The sequence below is a fragment of the Zalophus californianus genome, chromosome 9 (genome assembly GCF_009762305.2).
Source record: "Zalophus californianus isolate mZalCal1 chromosome 9, mZalCal1.pri.v2, whole genome shotgun sequence".
NCBI lineage: Eukaryota > Metazoa > Chordata > Mammalia > Carnivora > Otariidae > Zalophus > Zalophus californianus.
The window spans coordinates 8449632-8472926 of record NC_045603.1 but is presented as its reverse complement, the minus strand read 5'-3'; the positions used below and the strand labels follow the sequence as shown (position 1 = coordinate 8472926).

Below are 23295 nucleotides of genomic sequence, written 5' to 3'. Positions count from 1 at the left end.
GCTACTGCTGGGTGGATGCCTTTGAGGGGCAGGGGTGCAGACAAGCGAGTGAGACGGCTGTACGGTGACCCCGGTGGGAGCTGATGGCTTGGTCAAGGGCCGCAGTGGGAGGTGGTAAGAGTGGTGGGACCTGCCAGCAGGGCTTGCCTGGGGGCTGAACGTGGGGGACAGATGGAGGGGGAGCCAGAGGGCCTTCTGAGTCTCTGGAGAGCGGAGGTGGGTCTGTGGACCTGGGAGGGACTGGGCAGGGGCAGGTTTGGGGCAGAAACTCAAGAGCTTGCGTTTGCTCGTTGGTATGTCTGCGGGATGTGCGGCTGGAGCCAGGGGAAGCTGTTGCAGAGGTGGCTCTGTATTTCAGTGGTGAGATCTGGGCACCGGGCCTAAAGGCCACGCCTGCCCCCGCTGACCACTGCGTCTCCCGGCTCTCTCGTGGCAGACGGTGCCAACCCCAGCTGCAGCAGGCTGCCAGGTGTGTCTCTGTTGGAGGACCCTCCACAGAGGCTGCGGTGGCAGGCCCACCTGGAGTTCACCCATAACCACGACGTGGGGGATCTCACCTGGGACAAGGTTGCTGTCTCTCTGCCCCGCTCGGAGAAGCTTCGCTCCCTGGTGCTGGCCGGCATCCCACACAGCATGAGGCCACAGGTGAGGCTGCGAGGGAGGGGCCGCAGCGCAGAGGGGGAGGGTTCGGGTCCCACTGAAAGCTCATGGCGGCTCCCTCCTGCAGCTGTGGATGCGGCTCTCCGGGGCCCTGCAGAAGAAGAGGAATTCTGAGCTGTCCTACCGAGAGGTGGTGAAGAACAGCTCCAACGATGAGACCATTGCTGCCAAACAGGTGAGGCTGGGCCAGCACTGGGGGCCCTTCAGAAAGCACTTTCTGGTCAGAAACCGTGTGTGGGCCTGCAGGAGGGCAGTGAGCTGCCTGGGTTACAGGAAGCCGCCCTTGTTGGTCTCTCCTTGGCAGGGGTGGCCCGGGAGAGCAGGTAGCCGTGTGGTAGCCCTTACACTCACAGACACATGTCTGGAATAAGCCTGCGCTCCCTGGGTCCTCTGTAGGCAGCAGGGACAATTGTCAAAAGGATCACCAAACCTGGGGGAGCACGTTACCTGGAGATTTTATTTTTATTTATTTATTTATTTATTTTTTAAAGATTTTATTTATTTATTTGACAGAGAGAGACACAGCGAGAGAGGGAACACAAGCAGGGGGAGTGGGAGAGGGAGAAGCAGGCTTCCCGCTGAGCAGGGAGCCCGATGTGGGACTCGATCCCAGGACCCTGGGATCATGACCTGAGCCAAAGGCAGACGCTTAACGACTGAGCCACCCAGGCGCCCTACCTGGAGATTTTAAATACAGATTTCCAGGCCTCATTCCAGAGATTCTAAATTCTGTAGCTCTGGCTTGAGGCTCTGGGATCTGTAATTTTATTTTTCTAAATTCCCTGGTGAATCAGATGGAATCAGCTACAAAGCAGCTGAGCTCTAGTCCTGAAGGAAGGAGGGTAAACTTTGACCCAGAGCATTAGGAATACTCATTCCTGGGTGAAACACCTGCCTGGGGTTTGTCCCACACAGGGGCCCCCCAGCTTCCCTCCCAGGGGTGCCTCAGGTGTCACCAGCGTGGAGGGTGGTGTGGGCCTCCAGGCCTGCGGCTGTGTCTCACGGGGGCTTGTTGTGGGTGGGCTGCTGGCAGATTGAGAAGGACCTGCTCCGCACCATGCCCAGCAACGCCTGCTTCGCCAACGTGGGCAGCGTCGGGGTGCCCCGCCTGCGCAGGGTTCTCCGCGCCCTGGCCTGGCTCTACCCAGAGATTGGCTACTGCCAGGGCACAGGCATGGTGAGCACAGCCCAGAAGGGGCAGTAGGATGGGGGGCGGGGCGAGGGGTGGGAACCCCCCCGGAGGGCTGGGCCTGCCACATATGTTGGTTCCACCCCTGAGGAGAGCATGCGGTCTATGAGGTGACCTGCGGGGGGTGGGGGGGGTGCCTCTTCTAATTCACATGGAGACCTGGGTACTGGCCCCCTGTCCCTTTGCCCTGGCCAGGTGGCTGCCTGCCTCCTGCTGTTCCTAGAGGAGGAGGATGCTTTCTGGATGATGTGCGCCATCATCGAGGACCTGCTCCCTGCCTCCTACTTCAGCACCACTCTGCTGGGCGTCCAGACAGACCAGCGGGTCCTGCGCCACCTCATCGTCCAGTACCTGCCCCGCTTGGACAAGCTGCTCCAGGAGCATGACATTGGTGAGGGGGCCAGCACCCACCCTCTTCTTTGGGGTCAGGGAGGTCCTGCGACTCCGGCTCAGATGCTGCAGGTCTGAGGCCTCTGGACCCAGCAGGGGCCAGGGCAGCTGTGTTGGGAGGAAGGGGCCAAGCCCTGAATCAGCAGCACACGCAGTCTTGGTGGTGCTCCTGTTCCCCTGATGTTCCCTGACGGCCTGTCTCCTCCCTCCTCCTGGAGCAGGCGAGGCCACTTGCTGCTCTTTGGGAGCGACACTCCCCCTTCTCCCCAGGCCCCCTCTTTCAGGCTGCGCCATGCTGGCTGTCCCTAGTTCTGGCCCCAAAGGCTCCGGTCTGTATCTGCAGAGCTGTCCCTCATCACGCTGCACTGGTTCCTCACGGCCTTCGCCAGCGTGGTGCACATCAAGCTGCTGCTGCGCCTCTGGGACCTGTTTTTCTACGAGGGCTCCCTGGTGCTGTTCCAGACCACGCTGGGCATGCTGCGGCTCAAGGTCTGCTGGGGCCCTGTCCCACCTGGGTCCCCTCCCCTGGGGGGGCTGCCGTGGGGTTCCGCCTTCAGCATCGTGTGGCCTGACCACCGGCCCCTCCTCAGAGGCCCATGGTGGGGTGGGGCCCCCTGGGGCCCGGGACTCCTTGTGCTCGGCTTGCTCATCCAGGGAGGCCACAGGTGCCCGAGGACGGTGATCAGGGTCCGCTTGCAGGCCTGGCGTTTGGCAGTGATGCCCCCTCCCCCTACTCCTTGCCTCGCATGGCCCAGGAGGAGGAGCTGATCCAGTCCGAGAATTCGGCCTCCATCTTCAACACGCTGTCAGACATACCTTCACAGATCGCTGACGCGGAGCTGCTGCTGGGGGAGGCCATGCGGCTGGCCGGCTCCCTCACGGACGTGGCTGTGGAGACGCAGCGCCGCAAGCACCTGGCCTACCTCATTGCAGACCAGGGCCAGCTCCTGGGGACCAGTGCCACCACCAACCTCTCGCAGGTGGGCCCATGAGGGAGGAGTCCCCACCTCACCCAGAGGGTGGGGGCTCCCCGAGGAAGCCCAAAGTGAGAGGGGCTGCGGGGAACCCTCCAGCCCTTCCTTGCTCCGCTGCCCCCTCCCTGGCCTGGCCCCCGGCCCAGTCAGACCACAGCTGTGCGAGGACCCGCTGCCCCGGCCTTCTGTTCATCTCTGCTGTGACCTGCCCTGTGTGGGTGTAGGACACACCCGGCTTTGAACCCACCACATTTCCGATGCTCAGAGCCGGCCGCAGAGGACATTTCAGAGGAGTTGGCATGAGACGCTGGCCCCAGGAGGAGCTCCCTTAGCTTCCTCCAGTGCTGGGGCGCCCGCCACCCCCCCCACTGGCCGCCACTGACCCGCTCCCTGCCTGCAGGTCGTGCGTCGCAGGACCCAGCGGAGGAAGTCTGGCATCACCTCCCTGCTCTTTGGTGAGAACTGCTGTGGCAGCCGGTGCCGGGCTGGGTTCAGTGGCCCCTTCCCTGCCAGGGGGTCCTGGCTCACAGCGCTCCCTGCCCTGGCTGGCGGGGCGGGGGGTGGGGCGGGGGGGAGTCCGTCCTCAGACCCCGGCATGGACCCTCAGCTTCCTGGGGGACTGGAGGGGGCCGTGGCTGCCATAGTTTTCTGGGGCTCCTAGGGGAGGACGACCTGGAGGCGCTCAAGGCCAAGAACATCAAGCAGACAGAACTGGTAGCTGACCTCCGGGAAGCCATCCTGCGCGTCGCACGCCATTTCCAGTGTACAGACCCCAAAAACTGTAGCGTGGTGAGTTGTGGGCTCAATCTGGGGGCCCTGGCTCCCCAGCCTCGTCGTGAGGTGCCAAAGCCCTGGCCAGGAGGCACCTCCCCCCCCTTGAGCGGGCCTTTCTGCCCCTTGGGCAGGAGCTGAGCCCGGACTACAGCATGGAGAGCCACCAGCGGGACCACGAGAACTACGTGGCGTGCTCACGAGGCCACCGGCGCCGGGCCAAGGCCCTGCTGGACTTCGAGCGGCATGACGACGATGAGCTGGGCTTCCGCAGGAACGACATCATCACGGTGCGTGGGGCTCGGATCAGGCACCCCTGGGCGGTCCCCCCTCCCCACCCGCCCGGCCGCAGGCACAGGGCCTGGGCAGCCAAAGCTCTGCTTCCTCCTCTCCGCCGGCGGACCGTGCAGATCATCTCCCAGAAGGACGAGCACTGCTGGGTCGGGGAGCTGAACGGCCTGAGAGGTGAGGCCTCCGTCCGGCGGAGGGGCGGGCCGGGAGCCCGGGAGCCCTCTGGCCTCGGGAGCTGGGCCTGCTCAGCCGGCAAGGCTGCCAACACACCGGCCTTACGCCCTTACCGGCGGGAGGTGTGGGGACGCCGGCCCCCGCCCCCGCTCCTCACGGGGCCCTGCTTCTCCCACAGGCTGGTTTCCAGCCAAGTTTGTGGAAGTCCTGGACGAACGGAGTAAAGAGGTAAGGGGGGAGCACAAGGCACGGCTGCCCCTGGGAGCCGCCGCCGCCTGCCCTCCGCATCTGCTGGCTTGTGGCAGTGGCTGTGGGGGCGGGGAGGGCGCGGCCGGCCCCTCTCAGACTGTCCCCCACCATCAGTACTCCATCGCGGGGGACGACGCTGTGACGGAGGGGGTCACGGACCTCGTTCGAGGGACCCTCTGCCCGGCTCTCAAGGCCCTGTTTGAACATGGGCTGAAGAAGCCCTCCCTGCTCGGGGGTGCCTGCCACCCATGGTTGTTTATCGAGGAGGTAAGTCAATGGCTGGACCCACGTCCCCCACCATCCTTTTCCTTGAGCTTCTGGGCCCTGCAGAGCCGACGCAGGAGCTCACGGGGTGACAGCATGCGCTCAGTTGGACCCCGTGGCTTTGGCCCGGTACCTTCCGTCGTCCCTTACACTCACCTTGACCCCCAGGCAGCAGGCCGGGAGGTAGAGAGAGACTTTGACTCCGTGTATTCGCGCCTGGTGCTGTGTAAGACGTACAGGTAACAGGCGCCAACCCCATGCCCCGGGTCCTGCTGGCTGTCCCCGTGGGGGAGGGGGGCACAGCCCGAGCCGCGCTTACTAGGGCAGCACCGGCAGCTTTGATCCCTCCCTCAGGTTGGACGAGGATGGCAAAGTCCTGACCCCGGAGGAGCTGCTCTACCGGGTAAGTGGGGTGGGGGGTGGGGCAGGCCTCCTGGGTTGGCAGCTGGAGCCCCCCGAGTGACAACTGGGCCCTTCCAGGCTGTGCAGTCCGTGAACGTGACCCACGATGCTGCACACGCACAAATGGACGTCAAGCTCCGGTCCCTCATCTGTGTGGGGCTCAAGTGAGTATCTCTGCCCACTGTGGGCCAGTGACAGTCCAGATGGGTGGTAGCCTGGGCTGTGGCTCTGTGGGGCAGCGGGGTGCCCGTGAGCTGAGCCTTCTGGGCCTGGGACCTGGACAGACAAGGCGGCAAGGGTGACTCCCAAAAGCCTTCCTCCAGTACAAGACCAGCCGTCGTTCTGTGGGCTGGGGAAGGCACTCGCGGGTTTTGTGAGGCAGAGATTTTAGCAAGGTGCTGGGTGAGGGGGGTCACCAGGAATGATGCCACCACAACCAACTAGGGAGGGGGCGCCGGCTCGAAGGGAGCTTGGGCATCTGTGAGGCCCAGACCCGGGCCAGCGTGAGTCTGCTTTCTGCATTTGCCACCCAGTGGAGGGGACAGCCTCCAGGAGACTAGCTCCTAACATGGCTGTGGGCTTCCCCTCCTGGACTGACCAGCAGGGCTAAGGCCCCTGGCTGCAGCAGGTGGTAGCCGAGTCTCAGACACAGAGAGGAAAGAGCTGGGGCCGTGGGGACAGTGGGCCCAAGTGCCTCCCGGTGGGGAGGAGCCGGAGCTAGGCCGCTGTGCAGACACTGGCGGAGAGCGAAGGTGCGGTCACCAAGTGGGGTGAGAGGCGCTGGGGGTGGGGCAGCCCACTCTTTCCCACCTGTCCCCAGCGAGCAGGTCTTGCACCTGTGGCTCGAGGTGCTCTGCTCCAGCCTGCCTACTGTGGAGAAGTGGTACCAGCCCTGGTCCTTCCTGCGCAGCCCTGGCTGGGTCCAGATCAAATGTGAGCTCCGGTGAGTCCCCTGCCCAGTGGCCCCGGGGTGGGGTCGGTGTGGGCAGAGTTGACCGCTCCCTTCCTCACCTCCAGCGTCCTCTGCTGCTTCGCCTTCAGCCTCTCCCAGGACTGGGAACTTCCTGTGAAGAGAGAGGTGCGTGGTTGGGCTTGGCTCTCGGCCCTGCGGCCCGCCTTCCCGCTGGTGGGGCAGGCCACCCCAGACACCTCGTGGGTGGCTCAGGCAGGGCCTGTGGGGACCCCGAGTGTCGGCATCACGCAGCCCACGAGCTGCTCTGGCCCCTGCCACCTCGGGCTTCCTTGCCGTGTGATCCTGCACCGCCCCCCCCCGCTGTGCTGCCCCCGACAGAGGCTGTCCCCCCTGTGCAGGAGGAGAAGAAGCCGCTGAAGGAGGGTGTTCAGGACATGCTAGTGAAGCACCACCTGTTCAGCTGGGACATAGACGGGTGATGCTCGGCCTCCCCCGACCTGCTGACTACCGAGCAGCCCCTTCCTCAAGCAAGAAGAGCACAGTCCTGGCCAGGCTCGGGCCTGCTTGGGGATGGGGTCGGAGGTGGCCCGGGCCCATCCCAAGCTGGGGCGGGGGTGTCAAGGGAAAGCGACACTGGAGCTCTGGCCAGGCCCCATGGCACGGTGAACGGGGACACCACCTGGAATGCCCGGGATGTCACTAGAGAACAGTGGGCGGCAGAAGCAGCAGGTGGGGCCGAGCCGGCTTCTCCCCGTGCCTAGGGGAGTGCTCTGCCGGGGCCCCAATTGCAGTTTGTACCAACCAAAACCTCGTGAGGAGGTGGAGCACCATCTCTGTTCTGTCCGTTCGTGCTCAGGAAGGGGAGGGGGGCGGCCACAGGCTCTTTGGCTTGTCAATAAATCGTGTCCTTGGGAAAGCACCTCCCGTCTTCTGTCCAGCCGGGGCCATAGAGCTGTATGTCCAAGGTTCTGTCCTTTCTGGATGGTCTAGGAAGCCTAGGACCCAGCCCTACCACCCGCCTCTTCCATGGACTGAACAAAAATGGACCAAAATCAGTGTTTTTGTTTTTATTTTAAAAAGTCCACACAGCTTCCCGACCTCTGTCCCAGCACTGGTTTGGTGACTCCATCCCTAATTCCCTGTTAACGAGAGTGACAGGCCAGAAGGGAGGCTGGGCCCCAGGGCAAGAGGCGGCTACAGCTTGAGGGCTGACACCCTCTCCTGTCCCAGGGCCACCACGGCTGCAGTGAGGCAGTGGGACGGAATGTGGGGGGCGGGGGGGGGGGGGGCCGGGAAGCACCTCTGCCCTCGTGGCACTAGTACGGAGCAGGGCACAGGCTGTGGCAGGGTGTCTACATGTCAAACACGCGTGATGGGGCTGAGGTGAGCTGCACCCAACCCCAGGAGCGGTGGTCTCCAGGCCCTTCTATAGTGTGCACAGGATGGGAAGGAGCGCTAATCCACCTCCCAGCCCCCAAAATAGATGTATACATATGTATGGCGATATAGAATATAGAGATATACACCTGTACAGAAACCGTTTGCCACCAGCCACTAAAGGTTACACAACACCAAGACACTAAAATGGCAAGGGGCTCCTCTCCCAGGAAGCCTGGGACCCTGGGGTTGGCATCACGGGGAACGGGGAGGTAGAGGCCCAGCTAGTTTCTTCCCTCGTGGGGGGTGGGGGGTGGGGGGTGGGGGGAGGAGAGAAGGAGGAGATCCGCCCCAGGCCTCGCCTGCCTGAGCAAACTGCAGCCAGACTACACCTCCGACCTCACAAAAGGAGGTCAATAGAACGGCCCTGGCCCGTCCAGGCCTCCTGAACTCTAGGCTGAGACCAAAGCTGCTCCTGGGCGGCTCCTCTCCTTGGTGAGCCTGAGCCAGGTGGCGACATGGCCTGCTCCAGCCTCCCAGGGAGGGGAAAGCAGAGCCTGTGATTGTCAGGACTCAGGACCACACGGAGGCGGGATCAGGCCGAGCGCGCGGAGCTCCCAGGAGTTCCCGAGGCTCCCCAGCTTCCAGCCCCTCCCGTCCCATCCCTGCAGCCCGAGAGCTACAAGCAGGAATCCCAGTGGAGTTGCAAGTCATGACCGTCGAGGAAGTCCGTGGAGAAGAGGCTGGGCGCGGTGGTGCCGAGCGGGGCCAGGCTGAGCACGGGGCCGCCCGATGACAGCTCCAGCCAGTCCATGCTGTCCAGGTGGCCATCAGCCAGGTCCAGGCCCACACTGCTGGGCTCAGGGGCAAAGTGCAATTCCGAGGTGTCCATGGGTGAGGGGGGGTGGTCCAGGATGGCAGAGCTGCTCAGCATCTGGCTGTGGAGGTCATCGATGAGGGACAGGGGTTCTGGCCCCTCGTGCCCGCCTGTCAGCAGGGGCAGTCCTGTGCTGCTCTCCAGGAAGTCCTCTAGGCGCCCAGGGAGGACGGGAGAGCCCGAGGGAGGCGGCGGTGCCTGGGGGAGCTCAGCAGAGGGCGGAGATGGCGTGGCCAGGGGTGACCCGCAAGTTGCCATCGAGGGGGGCTTCTCTTTCTCTGGCAGGGAAGGTGGTGGCTCCTTGAAATCTGCTGAGATTTCTGGCGAACAACAAAGTGAATGGATGTCAGGAACCAGGCCTGAAAAGGACCTGAGGCTGGCCCTACTTTACACCACATACAAAAAGTTAACTCCAAATAGGTCAGAGACCTCAATTTGGGAGCTGAAACCACAGAACCCTTAGAGGAAGACGGGCAAATCTTCACTGGATTCAGTAATGATTTCTCGGTTGCACCAAAAACACAGACAACAAAAATAAAAATACATTAACTGTATCGTATAAAAATTTTTAAGTTTTGTGCACCAAAGGACACCATCAAGAGCAAAGACAACCCACAGAGTGGGAGGAAATGTCCGCACACCTTGGATCTGATGGTTCACGTCCAGACTAAAGAGCTCCAACTTAACAAAACCCAACAGGGAAAAAGGGCAAAGGACTCCACCGTTTCTCCTATAAAAGATCTGCAAATGACCCATAAGGACAAGAGAAGATGCTCAACCTCATTAGTATTTAGGGAAGTGCAAATCAAACTCACAAAGGAACACCACCTCACACTCAGTAGGATGGCTAGTAGTAAGTGTCGGTGAGGCTGTAGAGAGATGGGAGCCCTTGTGCATGGCTGGTGGGAACAAACACGGTGCAGCCGCTGTGGAAGACGTGCAGGGATCCCAGCACATGCGAGTGCGTCAGCGCTCACAGCACCATTACGTACGACAGCCCAAGCAGGACACCGCTCAAGTGTCCCTCGTGGGTGAGCAGATAGGCACAAGGTACTCTGTCCCTACAGTGGGATCTCACGTGGCCATAAAAAGGCAGGAAACTCTGATGACCGGCTACAACACGGATGAACCTTGAGGGCACTGTGCTATGTGAAGTAAGCCAGAAACCAAAGGACAGGTACTAGAGGATTCCACTGGCATGAGGTCCCTAGAGCAGGCAAATGCAGAGCAGAGAGAAAAACAGAGGTTCCCTGGGGCTGGGGGAGGGAGTTCCTGCCTACCAGGACCCAAGTGTCAGTCCAGGATGACGGAAACATTCCACAGACGGATGGTGGTGATGGCTGCACAACACTGAATGTATTTAATGCTACCGAGTTTATACATTTTAAAATTACCAGAATGGCAAATTTTATGTGTATTTAACCACAATAAAAAAAAAATATATGCAGAAACCAACCAGGCTTGCTCCCTGGCACTCCTGCTCTCCCAGCCTGACACGCCTGCCCATCTCACCAAGCTTGGTCTCCCCAGATGCCCACCCCCATTCAAATGCCTTCCCGGGGCATCTGTGCCCAGTTCTGTGTTCCTCGGGGGGGCAGACAGACAGCACCCCCCAGCTCCCTTTCTCTGCCATGTCTTCACTGCTAGCGCTCAAGGCCTGGCCTGCTCCCTCTCTGCTTCTGGCATCATCTCCTTTTCCAGGAAGCCTAAGCCCTCCCAGTTTGGGGTCCTGTCTGGACACCACGAACTCCCCAAATCTGCACCAGGCCTCTCCCCCGGGCTCCAGACCAGCCTCTCCAACAGCCCACGAACACTGCCCAGCCCAGTAGCCTCAGTGCCCCCTGTGCTTCTTAGAAATGTGCCTCAGATCCCAGACTCAGAATACGCAGAGCCTCGCTAAGGTCAGAATCTGACCTTGACGGTAACATCAGCTCTTACACTCTGCGGGGTTTCTTTTTGAGATAAAATCCATTTTATTTACTTAAAATCTTTAAAAAAAATAAATGATCCCTACACCCTACATGGGGTTCGAACTCACAACCCCAAGATCAAGAGTCACATGTTCCATGGACTGAGCCAGCCAGGTGCCCATAAAAGTCACCATTTTTAAAGTGTACGATTCCACGGCTGAGCTGTCACTTAACCTGTACCATCTTGCTAACCCTCTCCCTATCACCATCAGTAAAGCGCTCAGAGAACTTCCACACACCCTGCCTTCTCGGCTGCTGCCATCAGGGAAATGCCCCGGCTCCTACCTGACGCTGAGCCCCCCCCCGCACCCAGGGACCTCCGCCACCAGCGTGCAAACAGGCTGGCTCCTTGCTCGCTTTGCAGGAAACCCTCTGCAGAGAGCTATCCGGACTTGCTGACTCCTACAGCCCCGGGGCCCTTGCCCAGGGTCCCACTGCAGCACCCTGGCTGAGGTCACCAGTGGCCAGTCACAGTGCTAATCTCGTGACCAGATCTTGGTCACTGTCTCCCCTGGCCGCCCAGTGACAGCCCTGGACTTTAGGACTTCATGGTCTTGAGGGCACCCTCCCACTCTCTGCCCACTGCTGAGCATCATCTGCTTATGCCCCTGGACTATGCCTCATCCTCCTCTCTGCTCACCCAATCTCCAAATGTCCATCTAGATGCCAACAATCCCCTGCCTGCCTTCACGTGATGCCCCTGCTTGGCTGTCTCAGGACATACCAGCCTGAGGCTGCACGAACGCATCCCCAACGCATCCCCAACGCACCCCCTGGGGCTCCCCCTGGCAGTCTTGCAGCTGCATCCGGGTCACTCAGGCCGAACCCTTGGGAACATCCATGGCTGTCGTCCTATTGTCTCGCCACATCACATGCCCAATCCATCAGGTAATCGACTGGCTCTCTAAAATACACCGAGACTCGGGTCCTTCTCCGCCTCCCTGCTACAGGCTGGCCCGGGCCCCCTGGACTCCCACAGCGGCCTCCCAGCTCCTGCCCTTCCAGCTGGAACAACCCTCCACTCAACTTCACCCAGAGTCTGAGCCCTTCCACCATGCACCCATGAGGCCTCATGATCTGCCCCGATCTGCGACTCCTCTCCCTCCTGTGCCCACACCGCCCCTCCAGCACATCTGGCCCCACAGGTGCCCCCCAGGGAGCCCAACAAGGTCAACCCAAATGCCCCTACACACTTGAGACCCTCCCCAGCTTTCCATAATATTTACTCCTCCCACATGATACAATCTACCTGTCTACTATTCATTCATCTCCTCACACTAGACACTGCAAAGGTGAACATCTCTGTTTCGTTCATCACTGCACCCCAGGCCACAGTGACAGTGCCCACCATGCAATGGGTGCTGGGTAAAGCAATCACTGCTTTACCCAGACCGGTGCTGCACCCCTGACCGGTGTCCTTGTCCAAGCCCTGGAGACGGTATATGTCTCCGCTGTTGCTACATCCAAACTACAAGGCCTGTCAGCCCCTTAAGTGTTCCATAACGAAACAAAAATCAGTCAAGCAAGCGCCCCAGGGCTGAACACAACCTATGGGGCAAGAAGGAGGCTGGCGGGGGGGGGGGGGAGGTCAGCTCAGGAGTCCGGGCTTTACCTCCACTCTGAATAAGAATGTCAAACAGGTCATCCATCTGCTGGCTGGAGGAACCATTCTCCTGTAGGACAAATAACAGGGGGGTGGGGGAATGAAAATCTAGAGCAGGAGGCGGCCTCCAGCCTAGCTCAGGGCAGAGCCCCTTCCTTCCACCCTTGAGTTGGCAGCCAGACCTGCAGAGCCCACCGGCCTGGGCTCAGGCTCCCAGAGCTCACTCCTCTGTCTGGCCAGGCTCTGGCCAGTCTGCCCATAATGCCCCCTCCATCCACACAACACCCCCCCACCTCGCTGGCCCTGCAAGGCCTCCTCTGCCCCTATCTTCCAGTTGGCTTGGTCGGGGGGACTGTGGGAGTCCAGCCCAGCACCTAGGCAAACGCCCACCCTGGCCGGGCCCCGGTCTACCTTCTTCACCTGCTGTCTGGGCTGCTGGCTCACGGCTTCCTCATAGCCAGGCGGCTCCTTCTTCAGCATAGAAGTAGGGGTCCCAAAGAGGGGCTGTGATGGGTGCTCTAGGTCCATCTGGGCTGGTGGGCCAGGGGCTGGAGAACCAGGCTGGGACAAGGGCTGGACAGAATGGTAAGAGAACCGGTGGTTGGGATGAGGGAAGCAGGCCCGGGGCCCAGCACATTCCAGGAAGGCAAGGCAGGAGGAACCTACCTTCTGGGACACAGGACAACCTGCTGCTGCATTGGCTTTTAGGAAGCTTGCACAGAAGCCATTGGGGAAGAAGGGATAGGGGATGGGGGAGGCCCTGCCTGACCTCTGACACTGCAGAGGGTGGGGCTCTGGGCTGATTCCCGTCTCTTCCCTTTCTGCTGGAGGCTGCTCAGGGGCCCTGGCCTCCCATCCTGAGGGGCCCAGTTCCTGTCACTGTCCACTGTCCCCTCCTCCAGCCCCAAGCTCTGCAGGGCTGAGAGGTCACACAAAGCCTAAAGCAGCCTCACCTGTGGACCAGGCTGGCTGGAGGTCTGGGCTGTGAGGGTGGCACCAGCAGGGAGCCAGCTGCCAATGACGGTTTGGGGGTGGGGGGCACAGCTGCCTCTCCCAGGTAGGGGGCTTCCCCGACCCTCACCGGGGCCTGTCCCACCCCCACGGAGCAGAGGCAAGCCTGGGTGCAGGCTGCTCAGGGGGGCCCTCCGCCCGGGTACAGAGACGGGCGGTCCCTGACGGCTCTGCCCTCAGAGCTGTGGCGTCTTTGGCAGCTCCCTTAATCTTCCCAAGTCCTAGTACCTCCCCATGGTGACATGGGGATGGCCATCCCTCGTTTCAGAGGATTGAGTGGAAATTTAAAGGAAGCGAGCACAACCTGCCCAGCCGTGGGGGTGTCTGGTAAACGGGACTGTCACCCTTAGTTTCCTCACGCTCTCCTGCGGCCCCAGCCACTCCCACACCCAGGTACCTGCTCGGGGCTCCCGCTGGCCAGGCTGGGGCCGTCTGCATTCTTATTGGTCACGGTGAGGACAAGATGGGTCCCTGTGGAGTCAGTGATGAGGGTGGGAGGCGTGACCCCTTTGATGAGGCTGGGGCCCTGAGGGCCCAGAAGCAGCTGGGGAGCGGGGACTGGCTCAGGCTCCGGCAGCGTGGCTTCCTGCTTCACTACCACGGCTGGGGGCACCAGGGGACGAGTGTCTGCGTGGTGGGCAGTGGGGGCCGCCAGGCTGGGGCTGAAGGGGTGAGCAGGATCCGGGGGCTGCCGGCTCAGCTGGCAGCTAGAGAAGCTGTTTTCCTGCTTGACTGGGGTGCCGAGGGGGGCCGGGGCCGGCTGCTGGGCCCGCTTCTCTTGCTCCAGCTGCAACCTCAGCCACTCCACGAGCTGCTGTTTCTGGCGCAGCATGCGGGTCAGCTCTTCGATTTGCTTGTCCTTTTCCTGCAGCATCTGGTCCTTGTCACGCCCCTCGAGCTCGGCCCGTACCCCAGGGCTCAGGCAGCAGGATCCGGCCCGGGGGCCCTCCTCCTTCACAAGAATCTGTAATGGCGAGGCCTGCAGGGTGAGCTGGGTCAGTGGCGATGTCACCATCTCGCCAAAGGTGTCCCCAGGTGTGGAATTCTCATCGCCCGTGCTGAGCAGTGAACGCTCTGAGGGGGTGGGAGACACGGGGGGTGTAGAGCCCGTGCTGCCAAATTTCACCACTCCGTTACTGGTCACCGTGGCCACCACCACCTCAGCTGGGGCCAGGCCTGCTGCCACCAGGGCAGGCCCTGTGCTTAGCCGGGCAGCTGGGAAGGCGACCACCACCTCCCCAGCCTTGGGCAGGATGGAGGGGGCAGCAGGGCCCTTGGGGGCTCCTGGGGCAGGGCTGACTTGTTCTTGGTATGCACGCAGACGCTCGATCAGGTCTGTCTTGGTGCCTGAGACGGGCAGTGACCGCAGCTTTAGCTCCTGCTTCAGCTCTGCCACCTGCAAGGGGGCAGAGAGTCAGGGGTGGGCCAGGACAGCAGAGAGAACTGGGTCTAGGCAAGAGGGCAGTCAGGGAGGTGGGAAGGATGAGATCTTTGTTCGTTAGGCTTCAACCATCTGGATCCCACTGGTCCTTGAGATCCACGAGCCCCTGACCTTCCCACAGCCCTGGAGGGTGGGACGTGTGTGCCGGGAGCCCGGCCTCCTCCCTTCCCCCATCCTCGCCACACAAGGGGCCTGGTTAAAATGCTCTTTTCCCTCCTGTCTGGGCATGAGATGTTCTCAGCTGTCCCCAGCCCCAGCATGGGCCCTGGTGCTCAATGACTTAAATACTTAATTGAATCAACTGGACTGATTTTATAGATGAGAAAATTGAGCTCACAAAAGTAAAGTAACTTCAAGATCACCACTAGTGAGCAGGAGAGCTAGACGTTAAACACAGGTCTGATGGACTCTGAAGACTGTACCCAGCTACCCACACAAGGGCTGCGTCTTGCTGGGGTCAGATCCTGACTCAGGAGGGGCCGGTCTGCTCCTGAGCACAAACTCTCCAGGGAGAATTTGGTCTGTTCCATCTTCTGATTGGGGCAGAAGAAACAGACCAGGCCCTGGACATGACCCACCTTCCAAGACCCCAGGACATGAGCAGGATCTGTGCCCCAGGCACGGGCCATTCTTTTCCCAAGCAGATGCAGCAAATTCAGTGGGAGCATTAGCAGACAAAGTGGAAAAGATTGGGGAGCTGAAGTGAACAGCCCCAAGTTTGAATCCTGACTCTACCACCAGCCAGCTCTGAGACTTCAGGCAAGCCCCTCTGCCCTCAGCACCTCCGCCTGCTTGTCTTTAAGCAGGGGTGATACTCTGTGTGTCTCATGCTGCACAGCAAAGGCCAAAGAAGACAAGTTGTATAAAGGGGTCGGTAGGCCCCACAGCCCCAGACAGACGCTGGCTGCTGTAGTTAATGGTAATGACTAGGATGACAAGGCAGATGCCATGGATGACCAGGGCCACGCAAGCCTTGCAGCAGGTTCCAGGGGCCTCTGCTGGAGGAGACCAGAGTCTGGAGCTCAGCTCTGCCTTCCAAGGCTGTGGGGCTCGAGCTGGCAGCTCTCCCTACAGATGAACACCAGGCCAGCCTCCCGCAGGAGGTGGAGCCGGCAGTGGCTCCAGTGGGAAGGGGGCGCCCACCTACCTTCATGTCATCCAGGTTGGCAGGCAGGGCTCCTGGCTTGCCAGTCAGAGGGGTGCTGTTCTGACGCACCAGCCCACTGGGCCCAGGAGCACCGGAGCTGGAGCCACTACTGGTAGTGGAGAGGCTGCGTGTCGGGGGGGCCCCACCGCTTCCCGGGGCCTCACCTGCGGGCCTGAGGAGAAGAAAAGGTAGACATGAGCACCTGGCCAGCATCACCCTTGGGGCAGAGATGGGTGTGGGGCAGGAGGACTCAGACCAAAGGGTCCTTAAAGGTCTGGGGTTCACCCAGCCAGGCCTGGCACTGGCCAGGCAGGGCGCCTCTGGGTGGGATGGGCAGGGCGGCGGGCTCCTACTTCGGCGGGGCAGGCAGGATGGTCTGGTAGTTATAGTGCTGCTGCTGCTGCTGGTTGAGGATCTGGAGCTGGAGGAAGAGCTGCTGCTGCTGCAGGATCTTGGCATAGGAGGAGTCCATGGGAGGTGCCCCCTTGTCCTGCTTCTGGTCCGGGGGGATGTACTGGTGATACTTGAGCTTCTTCACCTTTGGCTTCAGCTCCTTGGCTTTCTTACTGCGCTGTGACTTCTCACTGGCAGACTTGGGTTGGCTTTGCTGAGGGCACAGCAGATGGGGGGGGCGCCATCAGGGGGCAGTGTTGGGCTTCTCAGGAGCCCCCCCCACCCAGTTCCACGCTCCTCCACTAGAGGGGGCCCCGTCAGTGCCCACATGCGCCCAGGGGGGCAGGCATGACTGTGCGCAGCCCCGCTTACTCAAGAGAGCCTCTAGCCTGGAGAGAAAGATCAGCGGAATGCAGATGTGACCATGACCTGGAGCAAAGAGTGGACATGACAGCTGGCTGATGGGAGTACCTGCCCTCCACACAGGCCTGCGGTCAGTGCGTGGGGGGGCTTGGGGAGCCAGCCCGCAAAGGCTGAGGCATTACGGAAAAGAGGAAGGGTACACGGATATATTTAAACTATCCTTCAAACGTGTAGTGGTCAAAGAATGGCACCAGTTGTGTGACGAGGAGATTTGAGGAAGGATTTTGGGGGAAAACACTCTGATATCTGTGGCCAGCCAGGAACATACCACAGAGGCCAAGAGAGGTGCCCCGACGAAGGAAGGGCCTGGGCACTGGGACCCCAGGAGGAGTGGCTCACTGCCTCCTCTGGGACAGGGAAGCCACAAAACTTGAACTTCCCTGCCAGCAGCAGGGCCTCACGGCCCCACAGAGATGGTACCCACAGGAAGGCCTGGCGGCGGGGGTGCCACGCAGGAGGGCACCATGGAGCGCCTCCCCGCCCATACACACACAGGTAGCAGCCAGAGGCACACCGAGGGCTTGGCTCCAGCAAGGGAAGGGGAACCGGGATGGCTGGGGCTGGGGGGGGAGGAGACGATTAGACAAAAGGATGAGACCAAGAAGCAGGTGGGACAGGAAGGAAGGGAAACCTCCCAGCAGGAGCAGGGCCACAGGTGTGGAGGCGGCAGTGGGCAGGCGGTCGGGGGCTAAGTCCCCAAGACCCTGGAGACAGGAGGCTCTGGGGGCGTGAGGAGGCGGGGCGGGCACTGGCTCTCTTGATGCTGCTACACGTAATTCACCTCAGTGCCCAAAACAGTGTCCCCCACACAAAGATGGGCATCTCACGGGCTGGTAGTAAGCCCTGCCCCTCAGACATGTTAGGTCAGGCCTTGGAGGAGAATAAAAACTGCCCAGGGGCACCTGGCTGGCTCAGTCTTGATCTTGGGAGTTCAAAGTTCAAGCTCCATGTTTGGTGTAGAGATTACTCAAAATAAAACCTTAAAAAAAAGAAAATGTCCCAAACAGCCCATGTGTGACCTCGAGCCCATCACTTCACTTTTCAGTTCTGTCACTCACAGAATAGACTATGACTGCCTCATGGGGTTGTGTTGAGTGTTTTCATGGGAGAGGGTGGAGTAAGAGCCAGGAAGAGCCCTCCAGACCTCGGCCCACTGCACTCAGCAAGCGGTGCTTGTGGGTGTGACAGCCAGCGCCCACAAAGAGAGGAGGAACTCTGCTGGCCCCTGACCAGGAGGAAGAGATATGCACCCCACTCCCCGCACTGGGACGAAATCACAGCAGGGCTCAGAGGAGCCTGGGAAGGGGAGGGAGGGCAGTTGGCTGGGGACCTGTACCTTAATGAGCGTCGGGGTGGGCTTGGCCACTGGAGCTGTGGTTCCGTTGGTGAGGCTGGGAGGCAGAGGAGGCTGCTCGGCCAGGAAAAGTGTTTCTCCAGAATCCGGGCCCAATGGGAGTTGAGACACAACCTGAGAGAGGAGGGGGGCATGGCCATATGAGGTGGTGGTGCGTCTCAGCCCTTCCCTGCCCAGAGGGGGCACCTCCTCCAGCACCAGCACTGCGGGGGGCGGGGGGGGGGGGGAGGGTGTGTGGGTGTGTGTGTGGGTGTGTGTGTGGGGGGGTGTGTGCGCGTGCACTCCCCGAGAGGCAGGGTGGAGGGAACTGGAACACGGAGCCACAGAGGGCAGTGAGCAGGTCACTAACTGAATGAGGGGGAAGCAGGCGGGTCTGCATGGGCGCAGGGACTGGCCAGGGGGCCTCAGGGATCCCACTGGGAGGCAGCCCCAGCTCAGGACAGCGGGCTGGCCAAGGCAGCTGAAATGGGGCCCACCACCGACATCTCTGGGGCTCAAGCAGCCAGCTCGGGACCTAGCAAGGCAACACCCTTGGCTTCCCTGTCCCCCCTGGCCCAGGTGAGACCTCACTCTGGACAGCTCCAGCAAGTGTGGGGACCTTGGGGAGTGGGGAAAGCATCCGGAGGAACAAGCTCACCTGAGTGGGGGATACAGAGGTGGCACTAGGCAGTGGCTCACTGACTCGGGCTTCCAAGGGTGACGGCACCGAGCCCTGGGATTCATGGCTGGCAGGCTGCTCAGGGGATAAGGCGTCACTGCTGTCCTCATCGAAGGAAGAGCTGTCGGCTACTTTCGGGTAATTCACCTGGCCCACTGAAAGCCAAAGCCGGCGTTAAGACTCCACCTCCATCCCCCACAAATGGTGAGAGGTGCCTGTGCCCCAACCTCCAGCCCAGCGAGGCAGACAGGAGAAAGCCCAGCAACTGACCTGCCTTCTGGGTCCAAAAGAGCTCCAGGAAAGCTCATCATCAGGACCCGGACACAAAGGCAGAAGGGTGCTAGCTACTCTGCTCTCAAAAGCGCTCCCTTGCCTTTGACTCTACACTGTGTCCAGTGCTCAGAGTCAAGTTCCACGCTCCCTCCCTGCAGCCTCCTCCATCTCATCTAGATGTTTCCCTGCTGTTAAAGGCACTTCATGTCCATCCTCTGGTGGCACAAAACTCTCCTCTTCCCCCAGAGGCTTGTGGCCCCTGCAATGAAGGCTCAAAGGGACAAAGCATGAGAACGCGGCTCCTCCCTGGGCTGTCTCGACCCCCTGGAAAGGCAGGGACAGGCAAGGGCTTCTGGGAAAGGTATGCCTACTCAGACCAGACGTATGGTGACCTCCTATTAGTGGCCTGCGACTCCCAGAGACCCAAGAGCGGGCAGCGGCAGCCACCAGGAGAAAATCCATCCCGCTGGCTCCAAGTGCCCTGCCCAGCCGCATGGCCAGGGTCCTGGCTGGGGCCAAGCTGGGAGGGAGGAGCAGCAGCGCCAGGGCCCTAGTGTGGAAATCCCAGGACACAAAAGGAAGGAAAGACAAGTAGGATTTTTCAAAAATTTCACATCCCAACCACCTGCTCAGCAGTGCTGGGGGAAGAGGTTCTGCCGGGGTCTGCTGTTCACATGGGAGGAACAGAGGCGCGGGTCACAGCAGAGGTGAGCTGTGGGGCATGCCTGGGGAAATCTACGGTGGTGGGAAGACCACCAATAGGGAACAAGAACAAACCAGGAACTCTCCCAGCAGACTCTTCCTCTCCAGGGCCACGAGCTGAGGCTCTCTCCTCCCCTGGGACCAGGGAAGGACATACCTGAGCTCAAATGTCCGCGAGCAAACAGTGGTGCTGGAGCCAGTACTCCTCACTGCTGGGCCAGTTCCTACACCCCCCCACCCCCCCGTCCTGGCAGGAGCTGCGCACACGGTGCAAGGGGGAAATGGAGCGCGATTACTGCCGTATACTCCAGGCCACTGACACATCTAGACTTCTCCCAGCAGCTCTTCCTCCCAGCAAGGAGACAGGCCACGGGATGGCAGCCACCCAGCACCAGCACGCGACGGAGGAATCCGGGACAGAGACGCTCTGGCTCGTCCTGAGGGCAGTCCAACAGGAACCAGTGGCTGGCCACACTGGAGAAGCCCAATGAGCAGGGTGGGCCAGGGTCCCTGCCCTCTGATTTTGGTCCAAACCCCTTTGCTCAAGGGCAACATAGACTCTGTGGAGACGCTCAGGAAGACTTCTTGGAGGATGGGTCTTGACGTGAATCTTAGAGATCAACTGGGGGTGGGTGGCCTGGAGGGGAGGGCAGCGGTGTGCTGTGAGTGGCCTTGGGGAGTGTGTGGGGAAGACAGTGGGTGGTCAGCCTCTGCAAAGCCCCTGTTGCACCCCCACCTTTATCAGGGCTCAGGACCACTGCGGCCCCCTCCCCACACTCTGCACACCCAGCTTCGCCGCCTCCTCCTCCTCCTCAGACGTGGCCGGAGTCTCTCCCCTCCCAGGACCCAGCTCTTCCTCTGACTCCTTCCTCTCAGCCACAAAGCTGCATTTCTCCCAGTCTAAAACTCCTTTGCAGCCCACCACCTCCCTCTTTCTTCCTTCACCATTTGCAGACAAATGGTCTGCATCTGCTGTTAACACTTCCTTACCACCTACTCATTCCCCAACCCACACGTTCTGGCTTTTGCTGGCAAATGCTTTCTCTCAGGTCACTAGTGGTTATTTTACCTGCGTACCAAACTACACTACCTCCCCAACCTCAAACCAGCTATGCTCTGCCACACCTCCAGGCCACTGCCCACACAGCCCCCTGTGCCTGGAATGTCCTTCTGTACCTTCTCCATTGGGCAAAGTGGACCCCACGTGTGTCCTACGGTGTGTGATACTTCTCTGGGCCTCCCCACCGGGCCCATCTCTGAGAGAAGCTGTGTTGGTCCGGCTCGCACTGCATACTATTACCCCCACGTCGTCACTACAGCACCTGTCCCCTGGTCTGTAATGAATCAGACTGCTGATGGCAGCAGCCCTTCTGTGCGTCTCCTAAGACGCCCAAGACTGCCAGGCCCTTTATATCCATTATTGCCTGTGGGCCTGCAGCCCATCCTGTGAGGCCGGTGACTCAGCTACTATGTCACAGGACCGTGGCCTTCTCACTACACAGCACTGGCATCTGACCGGGAGCCAGACTCAGAAAGTGCTCATTCCTACGTCAGTCTTCTCTCATTGTACTGCATTCTTGGAGGGCAGCATCATATTTTGTTCATCTTTGTAAACTGCACGACTTCACACAGGGCCTGGCACCATGCTGACTCTCACATTTTGGTGGCTGGAGAGTCCAGAACTGACCTGGGCCTAAACACAGGCCTGACATTAGGGGCTGCTATGGAATCCGGTGAGGATCAGGGTAGGGGAACACGGAGATGAGGTGGGATGAATGCCAGGGCAAAGCGGGGAACTAAGAGGGTTATCAGCACCAACTGGCAAAGGGGCTGGTAGGGCACGCCAGCTGCCTCCTACCCTGTCGAACCACTGTCTGCAGCACAGAGGCTCTGGAAACCAAAGTCTCCTCTGACCCAGGGCTCATGGCCCAACTCAGCCTGCTCTGGGGTCTGTGGTTCCCCCCCTGGTACCCCGCCCAGAAGATCTAACTCCTTATGACGGAGGGAGCAGGTGAGCCTCATGGCAACCTCCCAGGGGCAGGACCAGGTCTTAGGCCCACTGTAGCCAAGAAGACATGTCTGTACTAACAACTACCAAAATCTAAAGGAATCAGGTCCGAACACCTGCCCAGGGCACACAAGGCCCTGTCATGTCCCGGACTCTGCCCACCTCCCCCGTCCTTCCAGCTCCACGCCCAGGCTGCTCCTCGCCCTGCGAGGCTCTCCCTCCCTGGAGCTAGCTCGTAGCGCCTCTCTCCCCGTATGTACTTTAATTCCAACTCATCCCGCAGCCCGTCTCGGCTGTCACCTCTCCCAAACCACCCCCCTTGCAGAGCCGGGATGGGGACCTTCCTCTGTGTGCCCAGAGCAGCTGGGGCTCCGTCCAGCACAGCTGCTGCCTCTGTCCGGCCGCTAGCTGTTTACCTGCCTGAACCTGCTCCTAGGTGGGAGTTCGAGAAGGGTGAGGGGCTCGCTCTGCTTCGTGGGGCTGTGACCTAGCACCTGGCACACCTCTCAGATCAATCAATATTTGTTGAGTGAAGTATTTGTATAAAGTGCCAGGCTTCAAGGAGAGATTTCACTAATAAAAAAAACAGTAAGGAAGAGACTTCTGATTCCTGGCATCTCCGTAGGTTCATACACACCAATCCTGACATCTAGCTACCCAGTGAGACAGTGTACAGAGAAGACAGGGGACAGAGGCCCCTCTGTTAGTTATTCCGGCATGATCCCTGAGGCCACTGGCACTGTTCCAAGCTAACACAACCTCTTTCTCGGGCTCTCACACTCTGCACCCCAGTTCCCCAAGTCAAAGCAGGAAGTCAAGCAGTAAGAAGTCCAGAGCCCCTTCCTCCTGCATCTGGCCTGCACGTTCACACAGGGTGCCTGGGGCCTCCTCACCAATGATGGCTTCTTTCAAGCTGGACTCAACAGGCAGAATGTTCTTCTCAACCAGCTCCATGGGGCCCGGCCTCTGTGCAATCTTCTCGTTGAGGTCATCGGCCAGTCTGGCTCTCTTCAGCTTCAGCTGCTTGGCCTGGAGGGAAGGCTCGGCCGAGGTCTCTGCCCGTGGGAGAGAATGGAGTGCAGGAGGATGTAGGAATGGACCTGGCTCTACCCTGGGAACTCCAGAGCAGCTCTGCTTCCCTCTGGGGAAGGAGCAGAAGCCATCAGGATGTAGAGAGTGTCCCAGGCAGAGAAGAGCGGCCCAGCTTTAAGTTCTACAGGACACAAGAAGGGGCCCGACTGCAGACAGAGTGTGGGCACACCCAGCCAAGGTCACTGGGCATGGGGGGCTACAGAACTGAAAGTGCAGCAGATGATGGAGCACACCCTGCCCTCCCTCAAACTTTCTGGGTTACGAAGGCAATTCAGTCCCTGCTCTGGGTCTCAGTGTCTCTCTGTACAAAGCGGGACTCAGGCTAAGGAAGTTCTCTTCCAAACTCAAAGGTGACTCAAAACTAAAAACAACAAAATGGATAGATTCACACTGCTTTCAGCAGCCAAAACAGTCTCTTCACTAGAATGGGGACAGAAGTGTGTGCCAGGCCAGGCAGACACACCTAGGATGAGCTTACGTGGGTGTCACAGGTGCTCATGTGATGCTGAATGGATGTGGGAGTGAAGGAGTGAATGAACACAGAAAGGAAGTGCGTTTTTAGAAGATTCTGGAGAAAAGGCTTTCAAACCAAGGGATGGCAAGATCCAGGGCCACCACGTGGCCAGAGGAGAAAGGGGCAAACCAACATAAGATAATGTGACTGTGCTGCTCTAGGAATTTGCAGAACT

General features: G+C 60.3%; 2 protein-coding genes across 13 annotated transcripts in view; one reads left to right on the top strand and one right to left on the bottom strand.

Annotated features, from left to right (window-relative positions):
* Positions 1-7299, top strand: part of SGSM3 (small G protein signaling modulator 3) — a 46416-nt gene extending 39117 nt beyond the window's left edge. For 5 of the 6 annotated variants that reach the window (XM_027592268.2, XM_027592272.2, XM_027592270.2 and 2 more), the window contains exons 5-22: positions 437-645; positions 728-835; positions 1694-1837; positions 2045-2240; positions 2583-2728; positions 2995-3219; positions 3614-3668; positions 3875-4002; positions 4119-4274; positions 4395-4449; positions 4628-4677; positions 4813-4965; positions 5131-5201; positions 5317-5365; positions 5443-5528; positions 6185-6307; positions 6382-6442; positions 6676-7293. In XM_027592268.2, the coding sequence (XP_027448069.1) occupies positions 437-645; positions 728-835; positions 1694-1837; positions 2045-2240; positions 2583-2728; positions 2995-3219; positions 3614-3668; positions 3875-4002; positions 4119-4274; positions 4395-4449; positions 4628-4677; positions 4813-4965; positions 5131-5201; positions 5317-5365; positions 5443-5528; positions 6185-6307; positions 6382-6442; positions 6676-6756 (2096 nt within the window). In that variant the 3' untranslated portion in view covers positions 6757-7293. Of the gene's footprint in view, positions 1-436; positions 646-727; positions 836-1693; positions 1838-2044; positions 2241-2582; positions 2729-2994; positions 3220-3613; positions 3669-3874; positions 4003-4118; positions 4275-4394; positions 4450-4627; positions 4678-4812; positions 4966-5130; positions 5202-5316; positions 5366-5442; positions 5529-6184; positions 6308-6381; positions 6443-6675 lie in introns of all 6 variants that reach the window. The other variant, XM_027592273.2, reaches the window with a different exon arrangement.
* A 30-nt stretch (positions 7300-7329) lies between these two features.
* Positions 7330-23295, bottom strand: part of MRTFA (myocardin related transcription factor A) — a 193547-nt gene continuing 177581 nt past the window's right edge. For 6 of the 7 annotated variants that reach the window (XM_027592265.2, XM_027592261.2, XM_027592260.2 and 3 more), the window contains 9 exons: positions 22408-22569; positions 18511-18686; positions 17856-17987; positions 16057-16310; positions 15704-15875; positions 13513-14511; positions 12516-12677; positions 12114-12174; positions 7330-8851 (listed from right to left, as the gene is read on the bottom strand). In XM_027592265.2, coding sequence (XP_027448066.2) covers positions 8334-8851; positions 12114-12174; positions 12516-12677; positions 13513-14511; positions 15704-15875; positions 16057-16310; positions 17856-17987; positions 18511-18686; positions 22408-22569 — 2636 coding nt within the window. In that variant the 3' untranslated portion in view covers positions 7330-8333. The remainder of the gene's footprint in view (positions 8852-12113; positions 12175-12515; positions 12678-13512; positions 14512-15703; positions 15876-16056; positions 16311-17855; positions 17988-18510; positions 18687-22407; positions 22570-23295) is intronic. The other variant, XM_027592262.2, reaches the window with a different exon arrangement.